The 24,043-nt window shown below is 46.3% G+C and overlaps 1 protein-coding gene across 1 annotated transcript in view; it reads right to left on the reverse strand.

Annotated features, from left to right (window-relative positions):
- Nucleotides 1–24,043, reverse strand: part of IGF1R (insulin like growth factor 1 receptor) — a 147,133-nt gene that overhangs the window by 108,768 nt on the left and 14,322 nt on the right. The window contains exon 2 of the mRNA NM_205032.3: nucleotides 16,151–16,696. Coding sequence (NP_990363.1) covers nucleotides 16,151–16,696 — 546 coding nt within the window. The remainder of the gene's footprint in view (nucleotides 1–16,150; nucleotides 16,697–24,043) is intronic.

Here is a 24,043-nt window from a genome sequence, read left to right on the forward strand (position 1 = left end):
AGACAGCTACCTCTCAGGATAGAAGGTAACCAGCACTTCCTGCAAGTGATTACTTCAACACATGCTCCTAACACCACGCTGCAGTCAAGGGCTTATGAGTGTAACAAGAGAACTGAGGTATTTCTTCACTTATGAAAAAATTAGACATACCAAAGCAAGGTAATTATGTAAAAAGCCCCAAGGAATCAGATGAAATCCAGGTGCTGGCACCAAGAAGCTGCCTTCCACAAGTCACTGGGAGCACCCCGTACCGGCCAGTGTCACAGATAAGCCTTTTGTAATACCCAGCCTTCTTTTGTTTCACCCTAAAACCAGTCCAACCCATGCGTGGGCTCCTCTCATACACAGCACAGACCCAGGCTAAGCCCTGCCAGGCAAGCTTCCCACTGCCCCAGTGGTATCAGCCCCAGCCCCGGCAGCCCCTGCTCACAGTGCTGGCCCACACCTGATGGGGACAGCCTCAAAAACAACTGTCGGTTCAATGAGGGCTGCACAGATACAGCCCAGGTCTGAACAGGAAGCGGATCTGCCATATTAGTGACCAAGGCATTCCTAGGACTAGAGATACACTAAAACAATTCTGTGAAGGGCAAGAAAAACAAAATTAGCCCTCTTCTCATGGTGGAAAACAGAATACTGATGGAAGATGTGCTGTAAAGTGCCCTGAACTGAAGATCCAACCGATGAGAAGGCTGAGCCCTCTGACTTATTAGGTACTGCACAATTATTTCTTCCTTCAGGTATAAGGTGCGTGGGATTCTTCCTTCTTTCAGAGCTGAAAACGAGGATGACCCCATGCACTTTCTAGGGAGTGAAGAGATGCAAAGGCCCCAAACATCCACACGCACATCCCTCCGCTGCAGGCTGAGGAAGCAGCAGAACTAGTTTCCGTGCTCACTTCCCAGCCTCTTTCCCTTGGTGGATAAGGCAAAACCTTGCTGGAACAGCCCCCGCTGCCCCGAGGACACTGCAGCACCTCCACGCTGCGTCACTGCGAGCACTCACAGGGCTGCACCGTGTTCTGGAGCAAGAAACATGACCCAGGTTAAAAATACAGTTTAGTTTTTAAGACCAAGTTATTTTTAAACCAGATGGAGTTCTCTGCTCCCACTTACTGCTCGAGTCCATAAACAATTGTACCAGCACAGGGCTTGGTGCGGGGCAAGGAGGCATTTAAACCAGCCATAGTACTGAGAGGAGGAAAGAATAGGAAAAGCAAAGCCACTCCTGTATAGCTCTGCTGCAGGTTGATGATGGGCATCTTCCTTCAATACCAATGAAATAGACATATAATTCAGTATTGCACTCCGAACCTTCTGGAAGCTCTGCTTCTACGAACACCAACCACAGCTGGTGCTGTGCCAAGTATTTCATCTTACACGGGTGCAAACCAACCACTACGCAGTAATCTGAGTTTGTATGTTTTAAGAAATAAAAACATATAACACTTATAAGCATATAAGATATAAAACGGTAGGCCTGCTATTACTAGAGAATTTGAGCGAATGAGGGTTTCACCAGAAACCAGCGTGTTCCCTTCGGAGCCCTCCCAGCCTGGTCAGCAAGTTGCAAGTTACATGCAATGTGCATCGTGTTTGCTGAGGAAGAGTCCCACAGAAAGATCTTCCATAGCCTCCCCTCTCTGAAATAGAGCTCTGTTTTCCTTCTCTAAAATGAAAAATAAATATGCTTATTCGTACCATGCTCCTAAACGATACCGAGATGCAATTATTCAAGCTACATTTGTCATCTGGCGTTCCACGTCCTGCTGCCTGGGGCACAGTGACTGCTGGCAGGTCAGGAGCAGCAGCAACACGGCTGGGATGCTCAGGGGAAGCAAACCCCACCACTTCTCCTTCCTGCACGCCGCCTACTTAAAGAAATGTTTTAACATACAAAACCAACATGTCTTCCCTGGCCAAATATACGTTGTCTGTAAATGAATTTGCTTGAATAAAGATGCTAAAATGGGAGACAAGCGGCTTTCATACAATTGTTAGTGCAACTTAAAAACACAGACATTTCAAGACAGTAGAAAGTTCGTTTGTTTGGGTTTTTTTTTTTTTCTTTTTTAATTGAAGCAGGGGGTGTTATTTTTCTATGCCCGTTCCACCTCACAATAGGAAGCCCTGGTGTCAGGACATACACATGATGAAGGCTGCTCAGCAAATACCACAGCAGCAGTCCATGCTCCTACAGACGTACCTGCACCAATGTGTCAGCAGATAATTGATTTCACCCTCCCATTCACCTCGACCCTTCCATTCTACATTCCCTTATTTGGTATGCATTAAGCATGGGGAAAAGCAAAGGGTCTGCAATTTGTGTGATTTTAATACAGACACCATTAAGTGAAACAAAGCACTTGCTACCATAACTGGATCATACATTATACAGTAAGTTGTCTCCATCACTTCCAACTTTTTAGGAGAGCTAGGGTTTGATTCATACAGCATTTCATCCTGCATGCTGCACTACACCATTAGCCTCTTGCTGAGATGCATCTGAAACAATGATTAGGCTTTCCAGAGCACACAATTAGCTCCTGTTCTTCACTTCCTCACAAAACAACCAAGCAATATGGACTTAGCAATCAAATTATTATCTAAGAGTAAGTATTTTCCTCCCCTGACTCACAAGTCCATGCATTCTGCTGTTGCCTAGGTAATGTGAGTAGGTATGTGGAAGAAAACAGGGAATTAAAGCAACAAACACCAGCAGGAACAGGAGAAGCAGGTAATTCATCTTGTGTATGCTTCCTTCTTCCTCTACAATGCTTTCAAGTCCCTCAGTAGCAAACTGGAAGAAAAATACCTAAGTTGTCCTGATAGATCTTTGTACTGAAGCAATGAATCTCAGCCTCTTCCATTTAATAGGCCTTACACACGCTTCCAGAAACCTCTAGCACGCTCACCCAAGCAGACTGATTTCCCTAAGCAAGAAGCTACAGAACTTTAACATAGTCCTGCACATCACTACTGCAGTGCAATGGGAAAAAAAAACAGGGTTGTAGAATAACAGAAACGCATATGACATCAAAGCATCCAAGCAAGATGCTCATCAGTTCTTCGTGCTGATAGCTAAAGGGCACCAGCAGCCAGTCACAAACATGAACTTGTGCACGATACTCGTGCTATACAACGTCACACTCCTTATGAGAGCATGCATAAGGACACTGCAACTTACAAGCTACCTTCCTCTAAAGCAAGCATGGGACAGAAAGAGAAAGCGAGCCCACTTGAAGGTACGAGACCATTCAGAACAGCTGCCCATGTACAGGACAGCACGCAGAGCAGACACGTGCAATGCATCACCCAAAACGTAGGAAAGAGACTTGCAAAATTCAGATACAATAGCAATAAACTCCCTTATTTCCATTACCTGTGATATTCACCACAATTTGAAAGCCAAAGCAAAGTAGATTTCTGAATACAGGAAACATGAAATAGCAAAGAAGCTGACACATTTCCAATCATTACCAGCAGCATTTAGCATGTAAATGAACACACAAAATGTCTACAAGCATTTGGTTTGTAGCTGCTGGGAACAACAAAAAAAGTTATTTAGGATTTCTGCTCTTTACCCACAGGGAAGATGCAGGAATATATATAGCTTAAGGAGCATTACTTAGCATCATTCTGAAACATTTAATATGTGTTGAATGTGCTGGAAGAAAGGGCCTTGTCCTGCAGAACGCCATGTATCAGAACAGCAAAAACCACGGCAAGGCATTCATCATTGACATCTGCTGATATTTTTATGATACCAACCATCTAAAAGTTGAATTTTTGATAAAACCCCTATGAAGATAAAACCCCTATGAAGAAAAAGCAGAAGTGGCTTCTTTTAGAAGCTTCAGAATTAGCCGCTCAGGCTTACGCAAATTTTGCTTTAGATACACAGCAGTATTCATTTCCCCCTTCCCAGATCCCGGCTTTCCCCATGAGGCACAACAGAACAGCCTTCGGGTTCTCCCCATGGCACACTGCAGCTGTAGGGCAGCCAGCAGTGAGCTCGGACAGCCAGCTGTCAGCTCCCATCCCCACAAAGCCTGCAGTCCTCATCCCCAAAATGCCTTCGCAGCACTGACTGATCTATACTTTAACAAGACATGTTAGAGAGTCATTAAGTTTATTTATTGGTTGATTTTCGGAATCAAGTAAAGCATGCCCCTAGGCTGTAACCAGCAAGAGATTTTTCACTCGGAATTAAATTACTGGTTACTTTTCCACACTCCTTGTTGGGGTTAAAAAAGAAAAAAAGCCTGGGGTTCCACATAGCCTTTCTCCTGCCATAGAACAATCAAAGCTCCATGGCCGTTTTCCCACTCAAACAATAAAAGCAATAAACACTCTTCAGGCATTCCCAAAACTCACAGATTAACAAAAGAGGCTCATGGGCGTGGGGGGTAAAATGAGGACTGACAACAAGGAGCCCTGGGGAACACAGGGCTGGGGAGGCTCCACAACCCCATCTACTCCCCCGTGACCCACGCGGGGCGAAACGGCCCTCAGACCCACAAGACCAGAGGGCAGCTGACAACACAACAGGGTCTGCACCAACCTGGAGCGCCCTCTGAATGCAGACCCACCCCCGGCTCCAACAGCAGCTGAGTGGGACTCGGCTCCACAGCCCACTTTCTCCTCCGCTCTCTGCAGCCAGCTGCTGTAAGTGAAGGCCGCGCCTTCCAGACCTCACCACAGCGGGCCCAGCAGAACTCCAGCTGGGACTACTGAGAGACAGGTTCGTTTCTGAGGTGCCTGATTTTACTCAAGATGACACCAGTAAATCAAGTCTAATTGGACAAGCCGGGAATTGCTATTATAGATTAAAAAGGTCCCTTTTGGTTGGCCTACCTAAACCAATCGATTTAGAATCTATGAGATGTATGAACTGTATAAAAGCCTGGGCGTAAAAAGCCACGTCAAAAGCATTGTGTTGCCTTCGAGTGAATTATGTTAACAAACCAAAAAACTTTGGTTCTTTTTCATATCAGGAGTCAATATTTACAGTTGGAAAAGTCCTCTGGCCTAGATTTTCCAATACAACTGCCTGTTTCAGACACCTTACATTGGAGCTGCCAGCTCCAAAAGCTGCGGACCACAGCATTTCTTAAAAACAACAGAAAAAGAGAAGTCAGGATATCATCCTGAAAAGCACTGAAATACTGCAGTTTCACTTCATCCACCCAAAGCACAGCCCAAACAAGCAGCAGGCCAGGGCTAAGCTTTCCTCAGACCACTTGCACTCTTCATGTCCCATCAGTATCTCCAAAGGCCTTTGACATCAGTGCTGAGAGGTCAGCATTCCCCCCGGTCTGCCCAGAAGCAAACACGTCTGCCACAGAAACTCCCTGAGAACTCATCCAACACTACAGGACCCATGGGTTTTGAACCATCACTTGGCTTTGGAGACATTCTATGCCTCCAATTCACAAAACCCAGTGCTGAAGACAAATTAAACAGTCTTCTATAACGCATGTTACAAAACAGACCATCTGGCCCAGTGACTCACGAGTATTTTTCTATATGACTACCATTTTCTCACCTCTTTCTACACAATAAGTAGTGAGAAAGCAGACTAAGATATCAACAGAGGTCCTCCAGAGGACATGCATACAGACGCCAACCCTCAGGAATAATCTGGTCACCTGGAGACAGGAATGCTACAGACAAAAGATTCATTTTGAACCCAGATAATGGTTTAACTGGAAGTCACTTGAAGAAACAATTCCCTCGCAGTGTTAAGGCAGCTCGGCCCAGGAGCCACAGAGCAGGAGAAGCAAGTTTGCAACCACCAACTTCCATCCATGCCTTGCCTTCAGACTGGCTTGCTAAACCAGTGCCTGTCCATGCCTAACTGGTTCATCGCTTGCCCCTGGGTGTCCCATCAGCTCCCACAGCAGCACAGACCAAGTGCTGTGTTTTTGTTATTTCTGACAAGCTCATCTTCCACAACTACACACAGAAGTTTAAGCATTCATTACTGCAGTACATTAAAAAGGTAAAACCACACCTGCCTCACAAGAATGGAAAAAACAAGTAGTACAAAAAGCACTCAAGACAACAAGAAAATTAAAAACAAGTTCAATTCCCACACCTAATTTTACTTAAGAGGTATGTTACCATAATCACATCTGTGACTCTTCCTCTGTTGGTTACTGCAACTGCTAGACTTGTAATTCCTACATCCTAGAAAGCTACTGTTTGCAGCCTATCTTTCCACCAGGATGAGGATGAGATCCACCTCCCATATTTGCCCTTCCAGGGGGTACAGACCAAGGTCCCATTCCAGACCTCCACATGCCATGGCCACAGATGACCTCACGCTGCCGGGACGGCGGCCTCCCCCTGCAACCACATTACACCCATCACTGGGAACCAAAACAAACACATTCAATCTCAGCGGTTAGAACAGCAGAACCCAGCAAAGTGACCCAGAAAGCAAAACGATCAAAGACCTTGTGGCTTCTAAACTAATGCATGAACATAATCCTTTGACTCTAACTTTCCTGCATTGCTTTTATCATGCACGAGACACACCCATTTATCCACACAAACCAAAACAAGCCCAACACGAACCCTACAAATTTAATCAAGGAAGGAAGAAAGAGCATGAGATGTTTATTTCTATTTTTAAATACTTGGGAGGTGCCCCAGTGCTCCCTCCCTAGACAGATACCGAGGGAGGTGCTGCAGAGCAGCGAGATCTGGTGCACGATCTCGCACAAGCTGGCACCTCTGACAGCAAAACATCAGAGCAGCCACTCAGAAAGGCTTCTGAAATAATTGCTGCCTCTAAGCCAGGACAGAGGGCAGCTCAGAGCGCTGTTCCAGGAAAGAGGCACATAATATATACATATATATTCAAGCACGCCAAGCCGCTCGCATCTGAGCGGCTCTAGAGTTTGTTGAGAACAAGACCGTCTCCTTCTCTTTCCCACAGTTCTCCTCTGCCTCAAGCAAAGTTGGTTGCCACTCTGGTTGCTCTCTCCCTCATCCAAATGGTTTGCATAGCAGATCTGCTGAAACATCAAGTTTTAACCAAGCCCTAATCCTGCTGACTTCTCTCGCAAAACTGCTGGAAAGGAATTCCTGCTGGCAGCTGCAGTGCCTCTGCTCATTAGTTTACCAAGCAGCAGCAGAATGCAACAGACAGGCAGATCGCATCAGTGCTGCTACGGAAGGAGGCGACGAGCAGCAGCAGGAAGGCTCCCAGCTCCCCACAGCATGCTGCAAGGGCGACAGGACAGGCAGAGACCTTCCAAAGAACACAGGAGCATTGCCTGCAAGAACCCCAGCAAGTTACTGCCACGGTCACTGCTGCTGCCTGGAACGCAAACAGGGAGACCCGTTTTATTTGGGGGGTGGGGATGATCCATTAAGAAGAACAAAACAAAAATCCTACTGCTTTAAGGCGTTGTGTTTAATGAGGCAAGGCAGAGAGCTGTGCACACCGATGTCAGTCTCCCCTGGATACTGGAATAATGACTGGGACAACAGGGCAAAACAGAAGCCCACTGCCTGCTGACAGTGCTCATCCCAACAGCACTCCCGCATCCCGGTCAGACGATGCAGACCTCTTCGCACATACAGAAAAGTCAAGAGCTTCACTTCTCACTGCATGGTTTCACCGAATAAACAGAGTACAGATCTGGCTTGTTAGACATGCTTATGGTGTTCCGGTGCAGGTGCTGTTGGGGTGCTGGATACAGCACCCACATGCTTCCCAGGAGGCTCAGCGCACCACTGTGCGTGCAGTACTGAGAACTTCAAACTCTGAAGCCTTCTTGTGTTTCTCCTTAATAAAAGGTGGCTGGCCTGGGAGGAGAAGCACTGAATGCTGGGCTCACTGTCACTGCTCCACCCCAGGCTCACCAATGGCAGAAGACTGTGCAGACAGAGCATCACCACAGCCTCAGCTGTGCACACCATGCTTTGTGCAACCAGCCACTTCTGACGGCCAGACGGGCTCCCCCAAGCCTTGCAGGTGAAGCACTTTGCCTCCAAGTGCTCCTTCAGAGAATTCCCCACCATACAAAAACATTCACAACTCTGAACTGGTTCAGCCAGAAGTCGCAGCTCCTCCTCTCCACACTTCAGGGCCGGAGGCGGGCGCTGCTCCTGGGAGGTTACTGCTCATCTCTTGGAGGAAAACATAAAACAAAACGATGGGAAACGCCACCCAAAGAGACAGAGCCACATCTCACCGACCAACCCACGGTGTGCTGGAGCGGAGGGGCCATGGGACGGACAGGGGTGAGCACAGGGCAGGGCCGGGCAGGAGGTGAGCAGTGGTACCACACCACAGCCAGCAGGGCTGGGCTCCGCTTCGGTGCTGGGCTTTTGCTGTTGGTTGGTTGGCATGTTTTCCCCCCTCCCACCAACGGCAGTTTCTCTGGATGAGCTCGTGCAGCACGAGGCTCTGCGGTACCGCACATCTGAGGACCACAAAGGCCTCGGAATTAACACCATACTTGTCTCCTGTCCAGGGAGAAGGCTTCACAGCCGCATGCCAGCACCGTAATTAACAGCACGCAGCATCCTCCTGCCTTTACAGTGCCACAGAAGCCATTTTCACTAAACAACAAGGACATTTCTTCCTTTTTCTTCTTTTCCTCCTTTTACCTTTCCACCCCTTCGCCACACCCACGTCATGACCTCTCTGCACCGTGCTTACAAGCTCCGTCCGGTGCTCAGTGATACATAACTTCCATTTTAGTGAAACAATCCATCTGCTCCATGTGACTCAGAGCCCGCTCTAAGAATGCAATACTGTTTAGGCCAACCGTTGCACCGCACAAAGTGTTTTGTTCACATGCATTCCTTTGGGATGACAGAGCCTATCCACGGCTGTAACGGTTGGGGCCTGTGGTTTTTTTCCCTCATCCGCTCAATGCTGCAGTGACTAAGCTGACAAAAATTCCTGGCCAATTATAAACCCACTTAAAGAGACAGGCAACCCCCTTGCAGCCTTCCCTCACCATCCTATATGGGAAGTTTCTATACATAGAAAAACATCTCCTCCTCCCAAGGCTGCATCGATATAAAAGACTTTCGCTGCACGCTCAACACTTCCAACATACTTCCTAAATGGCATCATGTCACAGAACCGGAGCCGTTATCGCCCAGAAGCCCATATACTGCTCACATCAAGCAAAAAGCAGAGCCTTCAACTGTGTTACACTAATAACAAGTTGGAGAAACCATTGATGGAAGGACATCGAGTACACAGGAAGTGGTGAGCATCAATAGTCACAGAGTGCTGTTTATTAAGAGGGGAACAGCTAAGCACCTATAAGGCAAATATGTCACAACAAGTATCAAACACACGGCAAGGTCACGCTGACGGGCAGGCTGCAGGCTGCACCCACCTAAGAGCACCAGCTGGACTTCAACTGACAGCCAGGAGAACTTGCAGTTGCATCCCAAGCCCCTCTGACCACACACATCAGCGACCAAAGCCCCGGCAGCAGCGTGCCGAGCGGGGATCCTCACCTCACCCACCCAGTTTGTTCTCACTCGTGGTGTCAAGGGTCACACAAACAGGTTTAATGATTAGCCAGGGCGCACGGAGCGGTGCTGTGGGCAGGTAAACACAGGTTCATCTCGCCTGGGGAGATACAGTCCACGAGAAAAAATGAGAACACCGTGAGCTCACAGGCTTTTAGCTTCAGCCGTGCAGGCTGTGGGCACATCAGGCCCTGACCACGTTATGGTGGACAAGCCATTGGCTACAGCATTTTCAGTGCTGAGCTGACAGCACACATACATTCCACTGCCAATGCTGAAAACTTCCCTGGGGATGGAGAGGAAGAGACACTCAACAGCTGAACAAGGCCCAGCTCACCCCAGAAGCGGAGGGGGTAGAGGAACAGAAAAAAAAATGGCAGAAGTGATCCTGCAGTCTGAGTTAATGCACTATTACTCAAGCATCCTATTACAAGTTAGTTCTCAGAGCCATAAACTGACTTGAGAGGGAAATCACACCATTAGTGGGAAGGAAGCCTAAACAAAGACTGCTTCATCACTGTTACACACTGAGAAACTTGTTTGTCACATGAAAACAATTCATGAAAACACTTCAGGACAATTAGTTCCTACATTCATGCCCATTTGGAGGAGGAAAAAGAAAAACGGCACATTCCATTCAAAATGTTAGGGGGCACAACTGACCCAGGGTTGAACACAGATTTGCCTCTATTTCGTGCAACAAGCAGGTTGGTGAGTTCGGTGACTTTGCTCACACGGCCACTTCCAAATCTCCTTCAGCCCATTGCAGCCAAATTTCACTGCAGATCAGCCATCAGTGCACATACAGCTCTGTGCAGGCCATGCGGATGGACAGCTGGGTGGGGGACAGACCTCTTCAGGGCCCCCTCCCAGCCAGAGGACACGGCTCGGCTCACCTCCACCCACATCCACACAATCACTGTCACAACAGGAATCCCCAGCAACTGCTATTCAGCCAACAGGCAACTTGCACAGATTATGGGCACAGACACAGAACTGCAGAAAACGCTGAGCTGGAGCAAGTCTGCCTCGTCCCTGCAACATCTGCAAAAACACAGCTCTCCTCTGCTTTTACAACTGACATTTCCCTGCCATTTTGCTGGCTATTCCCAGTTGTTTCAAAAATTTATCAAAAAAATTTAAGTCTTACATTGCATGTAATCAACTACACAACTGCCTATTCTATTACCAAGCATTTGCCTAACATCTATCAACCGTGCCAGGAAACCCATGCTGTGCATGGTAACCAAAGAGGAGGTTCAAGTTTAGACACATATTTAACTTCACAGATCTAAAGTGGCACCGCAGCAAAAGAAGGTGAAGTAATTAAAGGAGTAATTCTTCAACCCATGCATTGTCCTCAGCCTGCGCAGTGACAGAAGTTAGCTGCTATTTGCAGAAGCGTTGCATGCAAAACCAAAAGCAGAAAAACTGTGTGCACACATGTATGTAAGTGCAAGGAGAAAACACGAGGTTCAGGATCCTAAGAAAAGCTCATTTTACCTTACAAATTCAAGGTATTACTCTTGACTTTATAACTTACAACTTTTGCATCAATTCTGAAGTGTTTTTAAATTAAAAAAAAACCCACTGGCAAAGTCTCATTGCTGCACACAATTCATTGTATCAGGCCTTTAATAATGAAAAACAAAACTCAAAAAACTCAAGTCCTCTCAAAAATGCTGTATATTCGTGCCAACAGAAGCTAGAAGGCCACCACAAGTCACAAACAGTAAACATCAGCACTTGGCTTTTGGTGCCTGGCTGCAGGACTTGAGATGCTCCTCCCAGGTTATGGCAGCCTGCAACAGAACCCTGCTGCAGCACGAAGGAAAACAGCAGGCATGCATTCACATTTCAGCCCTTCTCTCAGAATATGAACCGCTGCTCCCGTAATTAACTGCAGATTGGCCCGCACTGCTCTGCGGCCGTTCCAGCTTCCTAATTAAATATGCTCTCACAGCCATAATACAAGTTCTGGGAACCCTTTGGCTGAAGAGCAGGCAGCTCAGGAGGGGACTGGAAGTCAGGAAAAGCCTCATTCAGCACCAAAACACGAACAAAACATTTCTAACGTGCTGCAGATTTTTCCAACTTGGTGACACCAACTGTGTCTTTTCCAATATTTCTGTCCACCCTTCTGTTTATTCCTCACATCAGATGTTTATTTGCTGCAGTTTGCATAGCAACCAAATGGACAAACAACCTGTCAACGTCTAAATGCGTTCAGGTTTGAATCGAGCCTTTTCTGATTTTCTTGAAACCCAGCAGAAGCAGCTGGCTCAGTACTGCACTGTGCACACGAGTTCCACTAAATGCTGCATCACGTCGCACGCGCTTGCTAGAAGAGAACAACTTGGAATGCACGTTGTCTTCTGCTGACACAGGACATTTCTACTGCATTTCGGGTTTCAAACAAGCGAACAAAACACAAAAATACACCTCTGAATAAAGCAGCAAACAGCAGCGCATGCATGTAATTGAAAACAAAGTAAGGGCAGTGTGACCCAGCACCTCCAGCTCCCAGCTTGTCTCCCTGATCCCTTCTCTCCTATGCGCACACTTCACGTACACCCAACATTTCCAAAGGGCAGGGAAGTGAGAAAGAGAGGGAAAAGCAAGGAGGAGGAAGGGAAAACAAATCCCAGCACATGGTTTTCGCCACTACTCTGCTGAATCAACAGGGAGCAGAGCCCCAGATGGCGCGCGCTGGTAAGCACTGCACGAGTCAATGGAGCTATGTCAAACGATACCACTCAGCTGCATTATCTGCTGAGCTCCGTGTAAACAAACAGGAGCAGATTCCGAATATTTGTGAGAACACATCATGTTACTGTCTCCATATGTTTAAACATTTCAGTGGAAGATACATATGGACCACGCTTCCCACTCACTGTCATTCTTTCCCTCCTGTTCACCATTCCCCACATAGACCGCATCTTTTCAGGCCACTGTCAAAGCAATTCAGAGAGGAATAAGGATACATTTTCATTGAAAACATTTTGTGCTCAGTTGCCATCTGCTTCTTTATCAGCCTCTAAATCCTCACATGCCTTTTCTGTGGTCTTTGGTTTCACACACTTGGAAGGCTGCAGTTTTCTTCCGTTGTATTTTGGAGCAGCCTACACGAGCTGTTGTTTTTCACATCAAATTCACCTCTTAAAACACACACTTACGGTCCCTACAGAGAGAATTTAAACCCATACTGCTTTCTAAATCTAGTTCTAAAGGTCTCTCATACGCTTCAGACAGCCGCTTTCATGGCTTTTACAGCTGATACCTGATGGTGGACGCAGAGCTGATAAATGATTAAGATGCAGAGACCAAAAACCCTAAAAACCTCACAGACCCCACATATTTGCATCACTGCTGGCTTTGCTATTGCTCTCCAACAGACACCTTGCCTGCTTAGCTCCTCATGGCCTCTGCAAGCACAGAAGTTCTGTAGGAAGCATTAGCCGGACTCATTCAAAAAAACTGAACACAGATTATGGTAGATGAGGGATCCAAAACTTCCAGGCAAGCTTTCAAGGCTGCAATTCACGACTGGTTTATGCAAAGGCCCAGTGACTAAGGCAGCAAACCCCCAAATTTAGCCATCAGCAAAAGAATACAGAATACAATGGGAGTTCTCTTTACAGTAGGTCAATGGACAGGCCAAGCAAACGTGCCACCAGTGACTGCTCTTTCAAGGGGCACAGCAGGAACAGTCTTTCTGGTTCTCACATCAATCGCTGAGTAAGATGTAAGCAGCTTTCCACAAGTGTTCCCAGCAGTCACAACTGCTAGGAAAAAAAGCCAAAGAGATCCTTATTTACGTGCCTGAGCACCACGTTTTTACCTCTTCCATCTCTGCCTGTGCCTCAAAGCCTAACGATTCAGGTAAACAACTTCAGTACTCTCCTAACTCAGAAGAGGTTTCTGTGTGGATCTGCAACAGAAATGAATGAAGTACAACAGGCATTTGATACACCAAAAGCAAACTAGGTGCAGGTCACAGAGATCACAGCATGCCAAACCCAGCGCAGCCAGCAAAGCAAGGCTGCTGCCCGGGGCACTGCAAGGTAAAGGGATGCACGCTGCACAGACAGCAGGGCAACACAGCTGGCAGGCACTGCTGACACGTTATGCCGAACCTTAAAAACAGCTTTGTAGCTTGTTCTATTAGAGACGTCAATGGATCATTGTGAGTCAAACACAGCATATCCTTCCCTCTCTCCTCCCTCCACCCTCAACATTGTTCCTGCACGAGTTACACTGAAGGAAGCACGGCATTTTTCCTTTGTTTGTGAGCAAGAAAGAGAAGGAAAAAAACAACTTCCACTCAGTGGCAATGCTAAACAAGAAGGCAGGCTACTTTAAAGTACTCAGTGTTCCCACACAACGTTTTACCCACCAACTTGATATCTTTCAGCGTAAAACCTACACAAGGACAAAAGAGATTTCATGTACACTCCTCCACAGATCCAGAACAAAGAAAAATAAAAAGGCATAAATGAACCCTGAGTGATAGACAGCATTTTCAGTTCAACGTTACTGTGACGCACAAGGAGAATGTCAGGGTTAAATTAAATACTACATGAGAAAATGTCCCTGGAAAATAGCATAGGTCTCATGTCTGCGCTGGTAGGAAAACACAGATAACAACACCCAGTCACTTCAAGTCCTTGCTTCTATTCTTTTTCATGTCCTTGCAGTTCTGTACAGCAGAATCCTCTCCTGCCCAGAGTTCATTGCCAACATGTGCACGCAATGCAGCACAACAGACTAAAAGCTTCCTTTTTAACCACTGGGCATTTACACCTCCCCTGGTTATCTTCAGGAGGGGACTGACTTTTGGATTGTGGTTTGGCTCTTCTTATTTTATATTTAAGAGCAACAGCTGGCAAATGGAAAGCCTTCCCCTCCCAAAGTCCGTAGCTTATCAGGACTAGGAGATTAAATAGGTCCAATTTCTTCACTATTTAATAGAACTCGGTAGCTTTTGCTATGCTCTGCATGTTAAGATACCCTGACGTTTGGAGCCTAAAACTATGCTGTTTTTGCAGCATTACGCTCTTAATGAGCCTTTTAAGGCTGTATTTCAATACTTGCTTTCTTCTTCGTGATCTCCCACAAAAGGAAGATGAAAGCACACAGGGAAAGAAGTACATTACTTGCATACCTTCCTTAAAAGTGCTGTCATCACAGTTTAACTATGACCTCATCTTATCTAAACAGATCTCTTCTCACGTGCATTTGGGATCCAAATTATGTTAACATTCCCCTAGAAGTCAACAAGCTTTCCTTGTACATTGCTTTTGTCTACTCCAAATAGCTACAGCACACAGCGGGAAAAGTATTCCATTAAACATACTCTAGTTACATCCATTCAAACCACTAAGGGCAAAGGAGGCTGCAAAGGAATCACCTATGATACTCTGCAGAGAACGGAGCTGCACTCTCGTGATGAGGACATAAATTTGGCTGCTGAAGCCAAATAGCAGCACATGGGAACAAAGCAGAGCAGCTCACCTCCCTCACCTCAGACAAGTCACATGCCCACCAGTGGAGTGTGAGGAGTTTTCTTGTTTCAACACAAACTTCATTTCCTGTACGAGTTATTAATAAAAATCACAGCCCTATACATGACTTCAGTCAGAGATATTTTTGCCATATGCCCACTGAAAGGGCCCGACAAGGTGCTCCATTTCAGCTCTAACTGAAAATGAGGGCTTTACCCACCTAAAAACAAATAAACAACCACCCTCCCCAGACAAAGGCAGGCTCCACAGTCCAGGTTATGTTTTCCAGCATCGGAGCAGCTTTACTCAGTACAGTGCACGGAATTTAGGAACCGTTCCTCCCAGCGACGACTGCTTGTAAATAAGACCTGCTGATACTCCAGGGCTCAGCTTTCCTGAACCCACAGGATGAACTCAAAAAGCCTGTCATGCAGTCGTGTTATCTGAGTAAACTATGTATTTGTTTACTCTATTTTTAAAAAGCGAGAAGAGATCAGCTTGTGCTTCTGCTACTGATTGCTATCAGAAAAACAAAAACCCCGTCATGCCAGATAACAAGAAAACAGGCAAGGATCATTTCCCTGAGAGCCACGATAGCCATCGACTCTTTAACACCACAGACTGTACTGCAAAAATGATTTTAGTAGAAATGTTTACATACAGAAACTCCTCGAGGCGCGTGCCAGGGGAGGCAAAAAACAAAGCCAAATTGAGTTAATTGAACAGCTTCAGCACAGCAGTGAGAGGCACACACAGACACACGTGAAGTGTCACCTCAGCAAGGAGAAGATGGTACCTGAAAGCCACCTCCTGCCTAAATCATCCACAGACACAGAAGTGGCTCCAGCCTTGCTACAGTGGCTCCAATCCTACACTTGGCACTTCTTAATGAGGAAGCAGCCCAGAAAGTTTGTGAGCTTTCGTGGCTGGTTTTGTTTTGCTGCTGCTTTAATTGAGTGTGATGATCCTTTACTCGCCGATAGGAATTCATCTGCCTAGTAACTGGATAACATGTCATGTGGGCCTACATACCAGAATAAAAGTTTACGTTGTTAAAGAGCTTAAAATGCAACCACAGAATTAAAGCTTTACTTCAGAAGGAGGTAACAGAGAGCACAGCTCTTCAGCTCTTACTTTTCTGGCAGTGGTTGGTGGTCCAGCAGCGGTAGTTGTACTCGTTGTTAATGGAGGTCTTCTCGCACAACGGCTTCTCCTCCATCGTTCCTGGACACAAGTCCCCGCACTCCTTCGGAGGCTTATTTCCAACAATGTAGTTATTAGAGACCGCATCTAGGATGAGAGACCAGTCCACTGTGGAGAGGTAACACAGGTCAGAGTTCTTCTCAATCCGTATGGCCCCGCGGGTTATGTTCCTCAAGTTGTGAAGCCCGATCTCCTTCAGATTTGTCATTTCGAAGATCACCAAGGCATAGTTGTAGAAGAGGTTCCTCCCGCGAATGACCGTGAGGTTGGGGAAGAGATCGCTGAGGCTTTCCAAGCCCGCCACACGGAACAGCAGCAAGTAGTCAGTTATGACGGTCAGCTTCGGGAAGCGGAAGTTGCGGTAATCCTCTGCTTTAGAGATGAGCAGGATCTGAAGGAAACCCTCAACGACCGTACAGTTCTCCAGGCGTTTCAGCTCATGGATATCATTGCGAATGTCAACGTTTGGCCCACAAACTGAAAACGTAGAAGAAAAAAGGAAAGTTAGCAATAAAGCATCCTTCAAACCTTTAAAGTTGCAATGCACGTAGGCTATTCCCATGGCCATACACCCGCTGGGTGGGTTTTTTGTTTTGTTTTAACTTAACAATTAGACTGCAGTGTTAAAATAGGAAATGAGTGCTCGGTTTACATCTATCCTGAACATTTACATCATTTAACCCATCACTATGAGCACTACCAGCAGCAGCACAGCGCTATGAGCCATGTCCTTCAGCAGACAAAGCAGCCTTGTTTTATTATTGCTGTGGAAAAGAGAGCAGCAATAGATTGAGGAACACAAACTGAGTGCGTCTGCATGCCCTGCCGCAAGTCAAAATCATTACACAGGTGGGATCTGACCAGGGGTTCATCCGCACAGCTCCCAAGAAGCAACACAGACAGCAACCCGCTGGTCAGGGCACAACGAATTTACTTCCTCCTTCCTCCCCAGCCTTCACGACCCAAAGGCAACCATTTTCTGCAGAAAATTACAACTGCTCAAATCACTCTTCCTTCCAGGGTCACATGGTGAACTGGCCCGAATTCTCAATGCTAGCCTTGCCGTAGAGCAGCACCACTACCAGGACCACAGAGAGTGCTCAGCACAGCCTGCACTGCAACTGGGGGGAAAAGAAAGCATTGGGCCTGTAACTAAAGCATGGCATTCTCGTGTTCCCGTGAACCCAGTTTCACTGACTTCTGGCATCAAGACAAAAAAGTTCCTCTAAGAAACAGGATAAGTTTGTTTACAAGAACACACAGCATCACAGTGAGGAATTTCCCTTGAAAACATGAGATTGAACTCAATGCACTCTAGAGAACAATGGCCAAAAGGATCTTTCCCTAATAAGTCTATGTATTAGCTCCTTCCATCTAATACATGCACCACACTAAGAGTTTTAAAGGCACTGGAAGGAAAGCAATTATAATGCAATAATTAGACAAAATATACTCTGAAGTAAGACAGCGATGGTGTGCAAAGAGCTGTTGTTCTTGGACTCCCTCTGACTTTGTCTTCCATGGAAAACATGGGAATAAAGATTCCTCAGAATAGATAATTAGTTGCTTTTAAGCAAACAAAGTCAAATGCCAATTTATTTGGGAAACCCAAAACTTAAATAAACCCCAAGCAATTTAATTTTGTGGAGAGGTTCTCTTCTTACACATGCTAGGCTTAATTGTTTTAACAACATCTTTTCCTCAGACGAGGAATGAGCCTCAACACAAACACCGAAGCCAAAAATTTTAATTCTAACCCTGACAAACGGTCCAGAGATTCAGAAACCACTCTGACAACCCAGCGCAGCCCTTCTGCGGTGCAAGACTTATCTAAAGCTAATAACTTCAGCTAACAAAGGATCCAGAACGCAAACACGCTAAAACCACAGCAACTCTCATGTCCGACAACGGATTCATAACATCCAACAAGGAATTAAAAGACAGGTAATACGCCAAATCACTACAGCAGATAACGTACCTCACAGGCAAAATAACAGTGCCACTAAATTGTTAGAGGGATGTTAACAGAACACAACAGGACAGGATCTCTGCTGACAAACAGCTGCTTTCTGTGCAAACTGTTACCCCATCTTCCTTCTGCAAAGACCTGAGCTGAAAGCAGAGGCTATTTTAATGGGGGCTGCTGCACCTGCGAGTAGCCACCACCAAGAAAGTTCATGGCCTAAACCTTAAATACAAACCAACAACCAAAACCTCGTGTACCTAGCAGAACGCCTGGCCTTCAGGAGCAGCAAGGTAAGAAATTCCCATTTTAGTATACGCTGATTACAACTGCATACTGCAGCATGGGCTGTCAAGGCTTTGACTTCAAGGAAGGGAAAACAGCAAGGTGAATGGGTTGGCACTGCTCAGCTTTTGAAGCCAGATGGGTGAGAGGGAACATACAAGATATCCAAGATCACAGCCCTGCTAACAGATGGAGTCACACGAGGCAAACACGGGCTTCTCCTCCCGACCCTGCACAGACAGCCCCAGCCCAGGTCAAGCTGCACCTACAAGCCAGTACCAAGTCCTGCTCCCATTTCCAAAATTCTCTTCTGAAGAAGTCATCTTTCCAAACAAACAGTTGGACCAGATGATCTCCAGAGGCCCCTTCCAACCCCTACCGTCCTGTGACCCCTCCGACCCCATCTCAGGAGGCAGTGCCCTCTGCCCGAAGCACAGCCCACCAATACCAGCACGTTTACGGCTGGGCAGTGGGCTTCTCTTGTGGAAAAAAAAAGGCAAATTACACCACGCTGAATCTCCAACTTAGCTGCTTCGGTTTCTACCTCTACCTCCTGGCAGGACAAGGTGAACAGCATGGCTCTTGTTATGGCAAAGCCGAAGCAGCACCATTTATCTTACTGCCATAAAATTATAGAAAGCTTAGCTGCTCCAAGCCCTTTATTTTGTTAAAGGAGTAGAATTTGCACTTGCGCTGACATTTTGTAGGCAAGGTTCCAGAGTGATGGGTTTAAAAACAGCTGAGTTACAATACCCTAAAGAACAATTTGTAAGAGAAATGGCAGCAACCATTAACTAAAGCATTATACGTCTGCTCCTGCGCCGGTTCTGCAGCTTGGCTTTACAAGCCATATTGGTTTTAGCTTTATGTTTGTCTCAGCTTGAAAGTTACTTAATTTCAGATATTTAATGCTTTTATAAATCAATGAGATTCCTAGAGCTTTATGGAAAAAGTATGCACTCTCTTGCCTCAGTGATGAAACCTCATCCCCTTAATACAGAGAAGGAAGCAGTCCAGTGGGCTCCAGCCTAGGAGCTGCCTACAGATGAGCATGCTGCTGATTTAAGAACTCACCAACACTCCTGATTTAAGAACTTATTGGTTTATCTAGGAAGTTACATCTTGCAGAGCTCAATGCAGACAACGAGAAGTGCAGAGCCCTAAAAGAGCGGTAGGAAAGCACCTGGGTCTGCGCTGATATTTGGGAGGAACAGCTCCAATCAAAGCAGGCTTTTCTTTCTCAGTTCGTTTAAAGTTCACGTTGTTCTCAAAAGTTAATTATACCACAATGCATCATCTTTTCTCACGTTTTTCTCATTGCCCTGAAAGGGATTTTATGAAAAACAAATTAATCAGAGCTCAAAGTGTACCACACTTTCCATTTGGCAGGGCTGTGTTTTCTTTGGATCCCGGTTTGCAAGAAGTGTACGTGGACTTCCAATACACTGCGGCCTGTCAGGCCGAACAGCACCTCAAATGTTCCTCAGAATATTTATTTTCCTTTTAAGAGTTTTTGATATCCAAGCAGATATCATTTTTACATACGACTGGTACAGCTTGCTTCTGCTTTGTGCTCTGTTCTGAGCTGGAAATTCACTATCGTGCATTTACTTTTCTCACTAACAGAAAAGTAAAGAGGCAGCACGTGCTGCCATCCTGCCCCAACAGCTCTGGCTCTCGGGCATATTACCAACACCCAGGATAACCACCACGTCAGATTCACACTGTTTGCATTCAGCTGCATACAGACTTTCCACCCAGGTATCACTGCCACCTCAGTCTCCTGTAAGGAGAGGCTCAGACGCACCATCCTTCAGCAACCAGCCCAGAGCCGGGGCCTGCTGGGAGAGCAGCACGTCCTTCAACACCACTGGTGTTCATTCCTCACAGAGCCACTTCCTGCCCATCATGTGCTCCTTAATCTACGGCAGGTCTTTATTTAACTAGAAGCCCAAAGCAGCCACTGAACGTGGCTGCGGTCCAGTGGTGCTCATCCCAGCTCCACGCCATACAGTGTCCTTTTCAAGGCAAACATCTCCAGTGTCACAATCTCTTTCACAACAACAAAGAAGGCGCTTATTGTACCGGATGGAGTTAGATCTGCATAATGCATAACGGTCTGCATATTGACATGTTTACCATATACTGGATTAACTCAACAGAGGGGCCGGCTGGCACCTTAAGAAAAAAAAGACTCAAAAAAGACCTTGCGGACACTTGAGGGTTAAGGAAGTACAGCTGATGACAGCACCTGAGCCTCCAGGTTACTCAAAACCAACCCGAGTCAGGTTACCAAGAAGGTACCAAGGCACAATAAGGCCCTTCAGCAGATTGAAAGGGAGCCTCTCTTCTACACAACTGTAATTGTTCAGAAGGGAAGCAAAGGATCAGTGGAAATGGAAAGACAACGGTCTGAAAACATTATGCCTGTACAGATTACAAACAAGGAACAGTAATACTTGATCTTCATCTTTGCTCTTCCTGATACCTACCATGCTTGTTTTAATAAAGCCATCAGCGTTGCCACGCAGCCCTGACAAAGAGAACTGATTTTATTTGGCCATCTCTGAAGCCCAGTACTGCAGCCAGGGCCTGGCCATCAGCACAGCCCATCCCACAGCATCACTCCAAGAGGCACTGAGCGCGTTGAGCCCAAAGAGGAGCCCATCAGCAGCCACAGCCTCCCTCCGAGCCCACGTGGGAAGGTTTCAGCATAGCTGCACCATCTGCAGATGCAGGGAGAAATGTTACTGCAGAAATCTAAGGATTCTTTAATTGCATACTGTGTAAAGATGAAATTGAATGTGGAGTTCACAGAAATCAGTGGTTGGAGAGATTTCTTACGACACTTTACATTAAAACAGTCTTCCACCACCCACCACGCTCTCGGTTTTTGCCTTCGTAGTGACATTGTGAATGAAATATATATTTTAGTGCCTTTAATGTACTTACACAACCTCCCACAAAGTTTCTGTACTCTCTAAGCTCACCTATCCTGTATGTGTCACATCAATCACTTGCGCTCTTCCTAGGGAAGCCAGCTCCTCTATTACCTCTTGGGATGTCAGAAACAGTAACAAGGAACTAAACCTCTATCACGCACTGGGAGCTGCCTTCCAACCCATTCAACAAGGCTGCTCCCTCACTCAGTTCACCACTCAAACCACCGGAGGTTTACCAAGTTCTCCCTGCATTGGGAGGGAGACAAAAGGCACCCTCCAACCCAGGAAACATCAACCATTTCAGGCCACAGTGGAACTAAAACTCTTTATTTCTAATGCTCATACAGCACTGCCATCTTTAGCTTGCAAAACATGAAAGGGATACTCAAACCCAAACAAAAACTAACTGTTTCCATTTGAATGCAACTCTTGAGAGTGTTCTTGTTTACACATCTAAGCCCAGCTTTTTGTTCATTTAATTAGAAGTCAAGCTTTGAGGGCAAAGCTAGACCACAACCAACTTCTGAACACTCAAGGGACTGGCGATTATACTGCAACATAACCACTGGTTATCATCAATTAACCCTGTGCCTCTCATCATCCTATAGATTTCCTCTCTCCTACATTTGGAAGGAGAAAGTGGTATCAAAAGGCACAGATGAGATTTGGCCCAATAACCCAAAACACAGACTGGATTCCACACACGTTCTCGTTATCTCCCACGGAAAAATACATTCTATTTCAATTTTCTCCTTTACCACTCTACCAACTATATATTTCCGACCCAAGGGCCGCCGTGTTACCAAGTTGACCACAACGAACCATTCACAGAAATAACAGGCAGAACTACGACCCCCCTTCAAAGCTGAGAGCTGCCTTTCCATGCCCGCCATTTCAGCTGTCACAGCCTGAAGGTACCTCTGGCATCGCTGCTTCCCATGACTTCCTCCGACTTCCCCCTTCGAGCACACAAATAAATTTCCAGAATAAATTACATTTCTGTCCCTTGTCTCGCTTGCTTTCTCCATGCCAACATTTTACTTTGAATGTCAACAGGAACAGCAGCTTAGCAAAAACGGAGCCAACAGAACGAACTGAATCCCTACAATAATATTGATTGATGCCTTCTCCACACGGCTCAGCAGAGCAAGTAGCTCTAGATTTAGCCGAGCTCACATGAAAGCATCCTCATGACAAAGTCATCCCCAAATTAATCCTCTCTCACTCCGGCTGCACTGACCCAGCACATCCCTCAGGGGCTCCTCTGAAGCCACATCTGTGAGCTCCTGCTACTGAAATAGCGCAACGTGAGCAGCTCCGTTGGCATGGATTGCTGTTTGTCCTCGTGGGTACACAGGGCAAAAATGGAAGACGGTACTGCAGTAACATCCAAGGCTGGCATGGTAACGCTTCACGCCCTATCAAACAACTCAGGGCAGCACCAAACCTTGAACTCCTCAACCCGTACGTAGACCCCAGGTCAGAAAACACCTACAAGAATCTCTGCCTTTCACCAGAAGAAAAGAGCCAACTAACACGAAACCCACAGCAAAGTCCTTACCCATCATTGCCCTCCGTGTGCCCCACACTGAGAGCCACCGCTGGAGCATCATGGCTGACTGCCCCAAACTCTGGTGAGGTGACCGGGACTGCATGGAGCAACAGCTTAACGCAACTTCAGAGTTAACTCCCAAAACTACACAGCAACTCCTGAGTCACAATACGTTGAGTTTGCCAGCTTGTGAAAACATTGCCCAAGCCAAACAAACTAAAAAAACCTCCGCAAGAGCAAGCAGGTAAAGCCCAAATTACAGGACAAGCTTCATCCTCATGAGAAGATCAACTCCAAACCTCTGCATTCCGTCCTGCTCTACAGAACTGCCTCTCTGACAGCAGCACAAAACAAACAGCATCACACTCTATACTAAACACACAATAGAGAAGGAAGTTGATGGCGCGTTATGATCGATAACTACAAGTGTAAAACTTCTTTTTAATGCGGTTTATAATAATGTTTAAACTCTATGCCAGTAGCTTCTGTCTAATTCCTGCTAACGCAGAAATGGAAGACTAAAATTACAAGCTGTTTATAACACTGAATTTATGTTGCACAATCTGCCATGACAATAGAGCTTAGCAGAAACCATCTCTCCTGGGGACTGTTCTTCCCCACCTTTTAAAAAAATAATTGCGTGCATGATTTTCTTTATTTACTTTCAGAACAGCTGTCTACACATCCAAGTGAGTCAGCACTGACTGATGGGAGCCTATGGGATGTACGCACTTGGGACGCAGGGATAAGCAGCCAACTCTTGCAGAATGGGAGGTCATCGCATGGCTGGGCTCCGCAGCTCACGATTAAGGAGCCCTTACTGTGCTGCTGCCCTGCACCTTCCTGGAGAGCTGGCTTCTCCTTCACGTATTTTAGCACTTCTGTTTTCCCTTTTCCAAAAACCAGCCTATCACTGAGGTCAGACCATTTAGATTTCCTTAGAAGCAAACTGCCAAAACGCCACTGTGCCATAGCATACAGCTGCACCCATCGTCTAACAGCCAGCAAAAGAACTGAACAGAGAGCCAGAAGTCGTACTCAGCTACACAGGAATCCACAGCAAATGACAAGTCTGACACCAT

Source organism: Gallus gallus, chromosome 10 (genome assembly GCF_016699485.2).
Source record: "Gallus gallus isolate bGalGal1 chromosome 10, bGalGal1.mat.broiler.GRCg7b, whole genome shotgun sequence".
NCBI lineage: Eukaryota > Metazoa > Chordata > Aves > Galliformes > Phasianidae > Gallus > Gallus gallus.